Genomic DNA, 13723 nt, shown 5'->3' with positions numbered 1-13723 from the left:
GGACTCCAGTCTGAACATTTCCCATTAACCACTACCCTTTATCTTCTTCCAGCTAGCCAATTTCTGATCCAAACTGCTAAATCAGCCTGAATCCCATGCCTCCGTATTTTCTGCAGTAGCCTACCGTGGGGAACCTTATCAAACACTTTACTGAAATCCATATACACGACATCAACTGCTTTACCCTCATCCACCTGTTTGGTCACCTTCTCAAAGAACTCAATAAGGTTTGTGAGGCACGACCTACCCTTCACAAAACCGTGTTGACTATGTCTAATTAAATTATTCCTTTCCAGATGATTATACATCCTATATCTTATAAACCTTTCCAAGATTTTGCCCACAATAGAAGCAAGGCTCACTGGTCTATAGTTACCGGGGTTCTCTCTACTCCCCTTCTTGAACAAGGGGACAACATTTGCTATCCTCCACTCTTCTGGCACTATTCCAGTAGACAAAGATGACTTAAAGATCAAAGCCAAAGGCTCAGCAATCTCCTCCCTAGCTTTCCAGAGAATCCTAGGATAAATCCCATCCGGCCCAGGGGACTTATCTATTTTCACACTTTCCAGAATTGCTAACACCTCCTCCTTATGAACCTCAAGCCCTTCTAGTCTAGTAGCCTGAATCTCAGTATTCTTCTCGACAACATTTTTCCTGTGTGAATACTGACGAAAAATATTCATTTAGCACCTCTCCTATCTCCTCGGACTCCACGCACAACTTCCCACTACTGTCCTTGACTGGCCCAACTCTTTCCCTAGTCATTCTTTTATTCCTGACAGATCTATGAAAAGCTTTAGGGTTATCCTTGATCCTACCTGCCAAAGACTTCTCATGTCCCCTCCTGGCTCTTCTTAGTTCTCTCTTTAGGTCCTTCCTAGCTAACTTGTAACTCTCGAGCGCCCTAACTGAACCTTCATGTCCCATCTTTACATAGGCCTCCTTCTTCCTCTTGACAAGTGTTTCGACTGCTTTAGTAAACCACGGTTCCCTTGCTCGATCACTTCCTCCCTGTCTGACAGGTACATACTTATCAAGGACACGCAATAGCTGTTCCTTGAACAAGCTCCACATTTCCATTGTGCCCATCCGCTGCAGTTATCCTCTCCATCCGATGCATCCTAAGTCTTGCCTCATCGCATCATAATTGCCTTTCCCCCAGATATAACTCTTGCCCTGCGGTATATACCTATCCCTTTCCATCACTAAAGTAAACATAATCGAATTGTGGTCACTATCACCAAAGTGCTCGCCTACCTCCAAATCTAACACCTGTCCTGGTTCATTACCCAATACCAAATCCAATATGGCCTCGCCTCTCGTTGGCCTATCTACATACTGTGTCAGGAAACCCTCCTGCACACATTGGACAAAAACGGACCTATCTAAAGTACTCGAACTATAACGTTTCCAGTCAATATTTGGAAAGTTAAAGTCCCTCATAACAACTATCCTGTTGCTTTTGCTCCTATCTAGAATCATCTTTGCAGTCCTTTCCTCTACATGGTCATTGGATAGACATATGGACGATAAGGGAATAATGTAGATGGGCTTTAGAGTGGTTTCACAGGTCGGCGCAACATCGAGGGCCGAAGGGCCTGTACTGCGCTGTGATGTTCTATGTTCTATGTTCTATCTCTGGAACATTTCGGAGGCCTATAGAAAACCCCTAATAGGGTGACCTCTCCTTTCCTGTTTTTAACCTCAGCCCATACTACCTCAGTAGACGAGTCATCATCAAACATCCTTTCTGCCACCGTAATACTGTCCTTGACTAACAATGCCACCCCTCCCCCTCTTTTACCACCTTCCCTGAGCTTACTGAAATATCTAAACCCCGGCACCTGCAACAACCATTGCAGGATGTACAGGATGTACAGCCATGGTTTGCTTTCACTATTAATCAACAACAGTATACATGGACTAGACTACTACAAGGTTTTCACAATAGCCCTACTGTTTACCACATGGCTCTACAGGACCACCTCAGGCAACTGCCTGTTCTGTACTCCATCATTATCCAGTATGCAGGTGATATTCTGATCGCTTCTATTAATGAGGATGATCATGAGAAAGACTTACGTTTCCTTTTGGATCACCTTAGTACTAATGTGGCATAAAGCTAGTCTTGCCAAGGCACAGATTTCTCAGGATGAAGTTGTCTATTTAGGTCAGAAAATATCCAAAGGCAAAAGGAAACTCACTCAGGATAGAACAGCTGCCATCAAAGCTGCAAAGGAACCTACAACTGTCCTGGAAGTGAGATCGTTTTTGGAACTGTGTAATTTTAACAGAAATTGATTGATTCTTTTACTCAGATAGCTCAGCCATTGAATGATCTTTTGAAAGGTAACCGAAAATCAAAAGTTACGGTTGACCTCAACACAGAACAGAAGCAATTATTCTTCAATCTGAAAAAGGCCCTATGTTCAGCACCAGCTCTAGGAATTCCAAACAATGGAAAACCTTTCACCATGTTTGTTCATGAAAAAGAGGGTTACATGACAGCAGTACTAGCCCAAGAACATGGTTGGATACTACTCCATTAAACTTGACGACATGGCACGAGCTTATGGCAGGTGCCAAAGAGCCATGGAAGCCACTTGTCAAGCTATAATGGCTACAGCAGGCCCAACAGTTAGACCAACAGTGAAAGAGCGCGAGGAGAGCGGCGGGGACACAGGATAAAAGAGCACGAGGAGAGCGGCGGGGACACAGGATAAAAGAGCGTGAGGAGAGCGGCGGGGGCACAGTGAAAGAGCGCGAGGAGAGCGGCGCGGACAAAAGTGAAAGAGCGCGAGGAGAGCGGCGGGGACACAGGATAAAAGAGTGCGAGGAGAGCGGCGGGGACACAGTGTAAAAGAGCGCGAGAAGAGCGGCGGAGACACAGGATAAAAGAGCGCGAGGAGAGCGGCGGGGACACAGCTGCCGGAGAAGCGGCCTTCAGATTTTCGGCGGGGGCAGTGGCCAGGGGTCTGTTGGGAAGGTAAGTTTACCTCTTTAAAAACTTTAAAAACTTACCTTGAAGAGTGATATCACAACAAAGCAGTGACCTGATTTGCTGTTTAGGAAAGTGCTCCAATTAGCTGTGTCTAGGAGAAATTTAACTCTTCGTGTGTTGCTAAGTATTGTGATTGGTAAGTAAAATCTTTATTCCTTTCACTTATTCATTATTTGATATTATATTTGTAATCAGTTAAGGTAAAGTGTAAAAATGGCAGGAGATCCCAGACCCGTGTTATGCTCCTCGTGCTCAATGTGGGAGTTCAGGGACACAGCCGATGCCCCTGACTCCTTCATGTGTGGGAAGTGTGTCCAGCTGCAGCTCCTGTTAGACCGCATGACGGCTCTGGAGCTGTGGATGGACTCACTTTGGAGCATCCACGATGCTGAGGAGGTCGTGGATAGCACGTTCAGTGAGTTGGTCACATGTTAGTGAGGGAGGCAGTGAATGGGTGACCAAAAGGCAGAGAAAGAGCAGAAAGGCAGTGCAGGTGTCCCTTGCGGTCATCTCCCTCCAAAACAGGTATACCGTTTTGGATACTGTTGGGGGAGATGACTCACCAGGGGAAGGCAGTAGTAGCCAGGCTCATGGCACCATGGCTGGCTCTGCTGCACAGAAGGGCGGGCAAAAGACTGGTAGGTCTATAGTCATAGGGGATTCAATCGTAAGGGGAGTAGACAGGCGTTTCTGTGGTCAAAAACGAGACTCCCGAATGGTATGTTGCCTCCCGGGTGCACAGGTCAGGGATGTCTCAGATCGGCTGCAGGACATACTGAAGGGGGAGGGTGAACAGCCAGTTGTCGTGGTGCATATAGGCACCAATGATATAGGTAGAAAACAGGATGAGGTCCTACAATCAGAATTTAGGGAGTTCAGAGATAGGTTAAAAAGTAGGACCTCAAAGGTAGTAATCTCAGGATTGCTACCAGTGCCACGAGACAGTCAGAGTAGAAATTCAAGAATAGTCAGAATGAATACGTGGCTTGAGAGATGGTGCAGGAGGGAGGGTTCAGATTTTTGGGACATGGGAACCGTTCTGGGGGCGGTGGGACCATTACAAATCGGATGGTCTACACCTGGGCAGGACTGGAACCAATGTCCTAGGGGGTGCTTTTGCTCACAATGTTGGGGAGGTTTTAAACTAATGTGGCAGGGGGATGGGAACCAGATTAGGAAGTTTGAGGTCAGTAAAGAGGCAGAACCTAAAGCCAGTAAGGTACTAGATAATAAACTCAATGTGACTAAGGGGAAGAGTAGACAGGGAAGATATGATGAACGCAAAGGGACAGGCGGTCTGAGGTGCATTTGTTTTAATACGAGAAGTGTAGCAAGTAAGGCAGATGAAGTTAGGGCTTGGATTAGTACCTGGGAATATGATGTTATTGGTATTACTGAGACTTGGTTGAGGGAAGAGCAAGACTGGCAACTAAATATCCCAGGGTATAGATGCTTCAGGGGGGATAGAGAGAGAGGTAAAAGGGGTGGAGGAGTTGCATTACTGGTCAGAGATGATATCATAGCTGTGATTAAGGAGGGCACGATGGAGGATTCGAGCACTGAGGCAATATGGGTAGAGCTAAGAAATAGGAAGGGTGCAGTAACATTGTTGGGACTTTACTACAGGTCTCCCAAAAGCGAGCGTGAAGTAGAGGTACAAATATGTAGACAGATTATAAAAAAATGTAGGAGCAATAGGGTGGTCGTGATGGGAGATTTTAACTTCCCCAACATTGAATGAGACTCATGTGGTGTTGGAGGCATAGATGGAGCAAAATTTGTAAGGAGCATCCAGGCGAGTTTTTTAGAGCAGTATGTAAATAGTCCATCTCGGGAAGGGGCCATACTGGACCTGGTATTGGGGAATGATCCCGGCCAGGTGGTTGAAGTTTCAGTCGGTGATTACTTTGGGAATAGCGATTACTATTCCGTACGTTTTAGAATACTCATGGACAAAGAGCAGAGTGGTCCGAAAGGAAGAGTGCTAAATTGGGGAAATGCCAAGTATAACAAATTTCGGCAGGAGCTAGGGAATGTGGATTGGGAGCAGCTGTTTAAGGGTAAATCCACATTTGAAATGTGGGAGTCTTTTAAGGAAAGGTTGATCAGAGTGCAGGACAGACATGTCCCTGTGAAAATGAGGGATAGAAATGGCAAGATTAGGGAACCATGGATGACGGGTGGAATTGTGAGACGAGCTAAGATGAAAAAGGAAGCATCCATAAGATCTAGGCGACTTAAAACTGGTGAAGCTTTGAAGGAATATCGGGAAAGTAGGACAAATCTCACTCGCGCAATAAAGAGGGCTAAAAGGGGTCATGAAATATCTTTGGCTAACAGGGTTAACGAAAATCCCAAAGCCTTTTCTTCGTATATAAGGAGCAAGAGGGTAACTAGAGAAAGGATTGGCCCACTCAAAGACAAAAGAGGGAATTTATGCGTGGAGTCAGATGAAATGGGTGAGATTCTTAATGAGTACTTTGCATCGGTATTCACCAAGGAGAGGGACATGACAGATGTTGAGGCTAAGGATGGATGTTTAAATACTCTAGGTCAAGTCGGCATAAGGAAGGGGGAGGTTTCGGGTATTCTAAAAGGCATTAAGGTGGACAAGTCCCCAGGTCCAGTTGGGATCTATCCCAGGTTACTGAGGGAAGAGAGGGATGAAATAGCTGGGGCCTTAACAGATATCTTTGCAGCATCCTTGAGCACGGGTGAGGTCCCGGAGGACTGGAGAATTGCTAATGTTGTCCCTTTGTTTAAGAAGGGTAGCAGGGATAATCCAGGGAATTACAGACCTGTGAGCTTGACGTCAGTGGTAGGCAAACTGTTTGAGAATATACTGAGGGATATGATCTATTCACATTTGGAAGAAAATAGACTTAGCAGTGATAGTCAGCATGGTTTTGTGCAGGGAAGGTCATGTCTTACAAACCTAATAGAATTCTTTGAGGAAGTGACAAAGTTAATTGATGAGGGAAGGGCTGTAGATGTCATATACATGGACTTCAGTAAGGAGTTTGATAAAGTTTCCCATGGCAGGTTGATGGAAAAAGTGGAGTCGTATGGGGTTCAGGGTGTACTAGCTAGATGGATAAAGAACTGGCTGGGCAACAGGAGACAGAGAGTAGTGGTGGAAGGGAGTGTCTCAAAATGGAGAAAGGTGGCTAGTGGTGTTCCACAGGGATCCGTTCTCGGACCACTGTTGTTTGTGATATACATAAATGATCTGGACGAAGGTATAGGTGGTCTGATTAGCGAGTTTGCAGATGATACTAAGATTGGTGAAGTTGCAGATAGCGAGGAGGACTGTCAGAGAATACAGCAAAATATAGATAGATTGGAGAGTTGGGCAGAGAAATGGCAGATGGAGTTCAATCCAGGCAAATGCGAGGTATACATTTTGGCAGATCTAATTCAAGAGCGGACTATACGGTAAATGGAAGAGTTCTGGGGAAAATTGATGTACAGAGAGATCTGGGAGTTCAGGTCCATTGTACCCTGAAGGTGGCAACGCAGGTCGATAGAGTGGTCAAGAAGGCATACAGCATGCTTGCCTTTATCGGACGGGGTATTGAGTACAAGAGTCGGCAGGTCATGTTACAGTTGTACAGGACTTTGGTTAGGCCACATTTGGAATACTGCGTGCAGTTCTGGTCGCCACATTGCCAGAAGGATGTGGATGCTTTAGAGAGGGTGCAGAGGAGGTTCACCAGGATGTTGCCTGGTATGGAGGGTGTTAGCTATGAAGAAAGATTGAGTAGATTAGGATTGTTTTCGTTGGAAAGACGGAGGTTGAGGGGGGACCTGATTGACGCCTACAAAAGTATGAGAGGTATGGACAGGGTGGATAGCAACAAGCTTTTTCCAAGAGTGGGGGTGTCAATTACAAGGGGTAACGATTTCAAGGTGAGAGGGGGAAATTTTAAGGGCGTTGTACATGGAAAGTTTTTTACGCAGAGGGTGGTGGGTGCCTGGAACGCTTTGCCAGCAGAGGTGGCAGAGGCGGGCACGATAGCATCATTTAAGATGCATCTAGACAGATATATGAATGGGCAGGGAACAGAGGGAAGTAGATCCTTGGAAAATAGGCGACAGGTTTAGATAAAGGATCTGGATCGGCGCAGGCTGGGAGGGCCGAAGGGTCTGTTCCTGTGCTGTAATTTTCTTTGTTCTTGTTCTTAACAGTTGACCATTAAATGCCCACATGCAGTTCATTCACTACTATCTATGAACAGAGTATCAACAGTTACGTCAGCTAGATGGACTAGATGGACAGCAGTTTTGGAAGCACCAACCTTTATTTTCACAAAGCCAGTCCAGTAAACCTATTATCATTGCTCCCCGCGGAACAAAAGAGAGGAGAGATAATGGTACATGACTGTGTGAAAATAACAGAGGAAATGTAAGAGGCACTTTTGGTAGAAGAAGAACCACTACAGATCCCAGATTTAATTCTATTCACAGATGGTTCCTCTTTTATTGACGATGGTATCAGAAAAGCTGGATGGGCGGTCACAAACCCATATGAAGTATTGGCTGAAGGAAGTTTGTCCCCATGAACATCAGCTCAACAGGCCAAACTAAAGGCACTAACAGGAGCATGTCATGTGGCAAAAGATAAAACAGCTAACATCTATACAGACTCCAGATGTGGTTTTGGAGTGGCACATGATTTTGGCCACCTGTGGAGAAAAAGAGGATTCCTCACAACACCAGGAACACCTATCCAAAATGGAAAGGAAGTACGAGACCTCCTAGAAGCCATGGCCTTGCCAAAAGAAGTATCAATTCTAAAGTGTAAAGCCCATACTCATGAAAACACCATGGAAGCAAAAGGAAACGCTCTTGCGGACCAAGCAGCAAGGGAAGCTGCCTCTCAAAGGTATGAAGAATCCAATCACATCTACAAATTGGGAGTGACCAGCTTATAACAGGACCTATGCAAAATACAACATGACTGTACAAAGGAAGAAAAATGGACATGGTTAGAATCAGGTATTCAATTGTATGATGATGATATTTGGAGACAAGTTCAGACTGATAAACCAGTAGCACCACAAGCACTGATCCCTTTTCTGGCCCAACAAATCCATTCATGGGGACATCTTTCACCTCAACAAATGATGGATCGATTCCAGAGGAATTGGTGCGGCAAAGAATTCAGAAACCATGCACAATTGGTATCAAACTGTCAAAAGAACAACTTGGGACCTATAACATCAATACCCCAACTAAAAGCTCCTGCCCCTGCAGGACCGTTCCAGGATATACAGGTAGACTACATCACCCTTCCTACATGTCAAAAGTAAAATGACACCCTTGTGATAGTGGATACATTCTCTAGATGGGTGGAGGTTGCTCCAGCCAGGAGGGCCACAGCCACCCATACAGCCAAAGTGCTTTGCAAAGACCATATCCCCAGATGGGGAGTACCAGCTAGCATTGATTCAGATAATGGAACCCACTTTATAGGTGCTGTTTGTAAGGAAGTGTGCAGATTATTGAACATTGACTGGAATTTACACAGCCCTTATCATCCATAATCACCAGGACAAGTGGAACGTATGAATCGAACTTTGAAAGAAAGACTGTCTAAATACGGCCAAGAAGGCATTAATTGGGTCCAAGCCTTGACAATAGTATTATGCAGTATTAGAGCAACCCCAAACAGAACAACAGGCTTAAGCCCATTTGAGATCATCACAGGCAGACCAATGTCTCTGCCAGGAACTATTGACTTGGGGAAAACAAACTGTCATTTAATAAGTGATACTTTGCTTACTTATTGTCAAAATTTAACAAATTCTGTTAGCTCTGCTTCTCAACAGGTATTGGCAGCTTGGGGAGACCCACCAGAAGGCGGACACAGCCTTGTCCCTGGCGAGGTGGTATATGTGAAAAAGTTACAGAAGAAGCCACTAGTATCTAAGTGGGAGGGTCCTTATTTAACTCTCCTCACCACCCAGTCCGCTGTAAAACTGAAAGGAAAGAAAAATTGGATCCACACGTCACATGTGAAGCGGCCGTATAAGTATTAAAATCTGTAAAAATCTGTAAAAACCTTGTCACAGAGTTAAGTGAAAACCATTTCTCCACATATCTAAGATATATGCTGAAAATTTCAATATCTCCAATTCTTGGGTATGCATTGCAATTCCCACCCACTCAGGAGAAAGCATTCCTTTTTAAATATCCCTTTTAATGCTTCAGAAACAGCAGAATGGTACATCTATCAGAACGACTCCCGCTCTCCAGTAGTCCGTTCTGGAACAGATTCATGTGAGAAAAGAAAATACCGAGTTTATTTAAAGAAATCAATTAAATTATGGAAATCTGCAGGTTACCCATTAAATACTTTTTCAGGATGGTATCAACCCAAATATAATACAAACAAAAATCCTCCACATATTAATCTCCCAAATACTCTTAAACAAGAAGGATCAATATGTCTCACCAGCAATCACCCTAAAGGGATGAAAATGGGCCACAGTGTATGTACTAATTATTTTGATGTAAGTACAGCTCACAAATGTACTGAGAATTCTTCACAAAGAGTCCTTCAATCGTCCACAATAACGGACCTATACAATCTCATTAGTAATAAAACATTCTCAGACCATTGGTTTTTAGAGGATATTTACCAATATTCTGCCTATAAGGGAACCTATTTTATCTGTAATGACAAAGCATACTCCTGGCCTCCAAAATTTTGGTCAGGATCCTGCTATTTAGGATATGTAGTGCCCGCTATCCGTCATCTTCCTCATCTCCCTTATCCATTAGAACCAATCACTCAAATAAATAAACGATCTATCACTTTACGAGACAAAATCTATGCTAAACTTATTCCTTTTTATTGGGAGACAAGGGTTGCCAACGAATTAAATAAAATAACAACCATCATACAAAACGTAGCTGATTATACCGCCACTGCCCTAGATAAAATCTCTGACGAAATGCGAGCAATTCAAACCGTGGCATTAGAAAATCGAATGGCACTTGACTTTGTGTTAGCCGAAAAAGGTGACAATTGCGTTCTGATTGGTGCGGAGTGTTGCACTTTCATTCCAGATAATTCAAAAGAAGTCAAAGATCTGGCAGCACACATTCAAGAAGAAGTCAGAAAGCTTGACATACCCTCAGTTATCTCTATCTGGGAGAAGCTTTGCAGGTGTTTGGGACCCACAGGAATGTCCATAGTACAGGGATTCTTTTTCTTTTGTGTAGCAGGATTCATCATGTACATAATATTCCTGTTGATCAAATGCGTTAGCCAACTATTCGCTAAACACAAGGCCCCACCAATCAGAATGATTCACATTAATCCCATTGCACCACCAGTCAATGAAATGGAACTAAAATATTATTGTTGAACCGTTACTAGCCTATCAATTTTTTGACAGTATTACTAATGTATTGCTAAAAGATTAATACTGAATCAGTAGAATCAAATTCAATTAATTGATTAATTGTCATTGTATAATAATAATTCTTTAAGAATTTTAAGAATTTTTGCTGTAATGCTTGAAATGCAAACCTTGCCCGCTCTATTGTTGAAGGCTGTTTTCAAACAAGGAAACCATCAAAGACAATGTGAATGATTCCTTTTGGCACTTTTACCTACCCAACCGCATTCCTTATATGTTATCATGATTCATCTCACTTAATCTTTCGATTGATCAAAGAGAGGATTGAAGGAAATCTGGTATTCATGATAGGTAAAAAGGAGTATTGATTATAGATTTAAAAACAACCCAGTTTGAAAACCATTTTAAAATGGATTCTGTCCTAAACTACAGAGCTGAATTAATCCCATATCAATTTAAAAACCACATTGCTTGCAGAAAAATCTGCAAGCACACAGAATTTCTTTGAAACATTTGCAAAAGTGCTGAACAGTGCAACAATTTCATCAAGGTCAAATTAACACCAGAGTTAACATGAATCTGCCATTGTTCAAAATGTGAATATTACAATAGTCAGCAAATACCAACCTAACGATAAGTGTAAGCTTACATTCCAACACACAGAAGGAATCCAAAGATGCAACATAGTGAAGCCTATGTTGCACATTGATGATTGACAACTAATCATCGAATCAAATGTATTGAAGACTCATCCAAACCAATCAGCATGTTACAGGGGTAGGAACAGATTGACTCAGATTGATAACAAATTCCTTCAAGATAGTGGTCTGGGCAGCCATCTTCATTCCGGAATCACCCTGTACTATTTACCTGACTATTTGCTATCTTTATTCCGTAATTTCATATTTCTCTTCTAACTCTAAGTCTGCGCAAGTTGTTTTGCTTTGAGCAAGAAACCTTTACTGTATTTTCAAAGTTCAAGTCATTTGTAAGCTACTAAGCTTAATTATATCTTGGAAAAGTCTTCTGCTGGCAGGGACTTTCTTGAGAACATTTGATTTGTAACCACAAGAAGATTTCAAACTCTCAATTATAATCAATAGACACATAATAAAGATTACATTTTGCATCCGAGACATGTAGTTTAAATTTTTGCTTAGTTAAGTGTACACAAGACTACACTTAGCCACGGGTAGATTTCAACAGTAATCCACAGAATACAGTTCGCCGTAATAGTGGCGGAGTGCGAATCACTCATTGGCGTGCAGGCCTGTGAGCAGCTTGGGCTAGTCAAAAGGGTATACGCTGGGGTGGTGCTGAGGACCAGGGTTGGGTCCCGGCCCCGGGTCACTGTCTGTGTGGAGTTTGCACATTCTCCTCGTGTCTACATGGCTTTCACCCCCTCAATCCAAAGATGTGCGGGTTAGGTGGATTGGCCAAGCTAAATTGCCCATAATTGGAAAAAAAATAATTGGGTACTCTAAATATATTTTTTGAAAAAGTGTGTACGCTGCATATTGCCTGGAGGTATCCCAACATGCTTCCCACCAGCAGGTGGAGCCAGAGGAGACAAATGTATATATATAGGAGGACAGACGGAAACCAGAGACTTGGTGACAGGATGGGATTGTTTCTATGTAGTAATGTGTGGTTACCATTTAGAATAAATACTTGAAGCAACTATATCATCGTGTTCTATAGAGTCATAGAATTTACAATGCAGAAGGAGGCCACTCGGCCCATCGGGTCTGCACCAGCCCTTGGAAAATGCACCCTACGCCTCCACCCTAACCCCATAACCCAGTAACCCCACCTAACCTTTTTTTGGAAACTAAGGGGCAATTTAGCAAGGCCAATCCACTTAACCTGCACATCTTTGGACTGTGGGAGGGAACCGGAGAACCCGGAGGAAACCCACGCAGACACGGGGAAAACATGTAAATTCCACATAGACAGTCACCCGAGGCCGGAATTGAACCTGGGATCCTGGAGTTGAGAGGCAACAGTGCTAACCACTGTGCCACCGCACCGTGATGTGTAACTTCATCAACAGAACACAACAACCCAGTTTTGGATCCTACCCATTTGTGTTTATAAAATGTTAACTGGTTTCAAAGAATAAACATTGTTTTGCTTTAAAAGAACTTTAGATCTCTGTTGCATCACACATGTAGACTGGGCCCTTGTGCTCCCCATAACCGCAATCTATTAAAAGTTGTGGGTCAGGTGAACTCCATGATACACTTTGGTGTTCTCTAAACCCTGGCCCATAACAACATGAAAGGAATTGAAAATCTCACTGCTCCTTAATTCCATGGGTGAACGTCTTGGACATACTTTTCTCATAATATTGCCTGCTTTCTTCCCGAAATTGAATGCCTGGAATATCTATGGGTCTTCTCCACTCAATATTCCTTCAATCTCGGAGCAGATGCGATAAAGGATGGCTCTTGCCAGTCAACAGCAAAGTCCAAAATGGCAGTAGCAGGCAACAGGCAGCAGCTGAGGGAGTGCTGGTCAGGATGCAGTTAACCAGAGAAGGCATCATCACAGACAGGCGTAACATTCAGCAGTAAGATTCTGGCTGTGCTCCAGAGCCTCTCTTTTTGTTCACCAGTGGCTGCAGCATTCAGCTGGATTGCACCAACATTTCCCACCATGGAATTGTATAATTTCCCTATGCATGGTATAGCACTAAGATTTTTATTTAGAATCGATCGGGAAATGGTAAAGGGTAAGCAAGCTGAAATGGTGCACTGTGCCGGTTAGACCGTCGGGCATGATTCTTGCCCATGTTCTGTCTTGCTGATCAATGCACATTCGTGAATGACACATTTATAGTCCAAGTAATTTGACACTGTGAGATATTTATTATGTTTACAATTAATAAAAATTCTTTAAGCATTTTGCTTGTTCCATGAAAGTAGATTATATCACTGTTCCGTTTAATCTTAATACATCCTCTCCAAGTATAAATACTCAACAAGTTAGCTTGATATAGAATTTTCATTGAAAGATGATCGATATTTCACATATTTATTTTTCACAAAGAAGGTTGTGATTAACATTCTGAACAGGTAGATCAGCTTTTAACACCACGAGTCTCTGTTCTGGTGCACTAGGCTTGGACGGTGATGAGTGAAGTTTTAAAACAATGCCAAGCACGGTGTCATTATCTCAGAAGATTCAATTCTTTTTGCAAACAAGATGAAATCTGAAGCCCCAGTTATATACTAAAAGAATGAAACTACAAAAGCCCACTGTTGAGAACAAAATCATTTTTACCATGTGTGGTGATATGCCTATGGGCTATAGCATAGTTGGATGGTGTGCAACCTCCAACCAGCAG

The 13723-nt window shown here is 43.1% G+C and overlaps 1 protein-coding gene across 7 annotated transcripts in view; it reads left to right on the top strand.

The window, feature by feature from the left end:
- Positions 1 to 11508, top strand: part of LOC140427048 (organic cation/carnitine transporter 2-like) — a 271913-nt gene extending 260405 nt beyond the window's left edge. For 5 of the 7 annotated variants that reach the window (XM_072512494.1, XM_072512493.1, XM_072512480.1 and 2 more), the window contains one exon: positions 7193 to 7461. In XM_072512494.1, coding sequence (XP_072368595.1) covers positions 7193 to 7330 — 138 coding nt within the window. In that variant the 3' untranslated portion in view covers positions 7331 to 7461. The other 2 variants (XM_072512482.1, XM_072512478.1) reach the window with 1 other exon arrangement.
- The last annotated feature ends 2215 nt before the right edge of the window (positions 11509 to 13723 follow it).

The sequence above is a fragment of the Scyliorhinus torazame genome, chromosome 7 (assembly GCF_047496885.1).
Source record: "Scyliorhinus torazame isolate Kashiwa2021f chromosome 7, sScyTor2.1, whole genome shotgun sequence".
Taxonomy (NCBI): Eukaryota; Metazoa; Chordata; class Chondrichthyes; order Carcharhiniformes; family Scyliorhinidae; genus Scyliorhinus; species Scyliorhinus torazame.
Note: the sequence above shows the minus strand (reverse complement) of the source record. Positions and strands in the feature narration are given on the sequence as shown.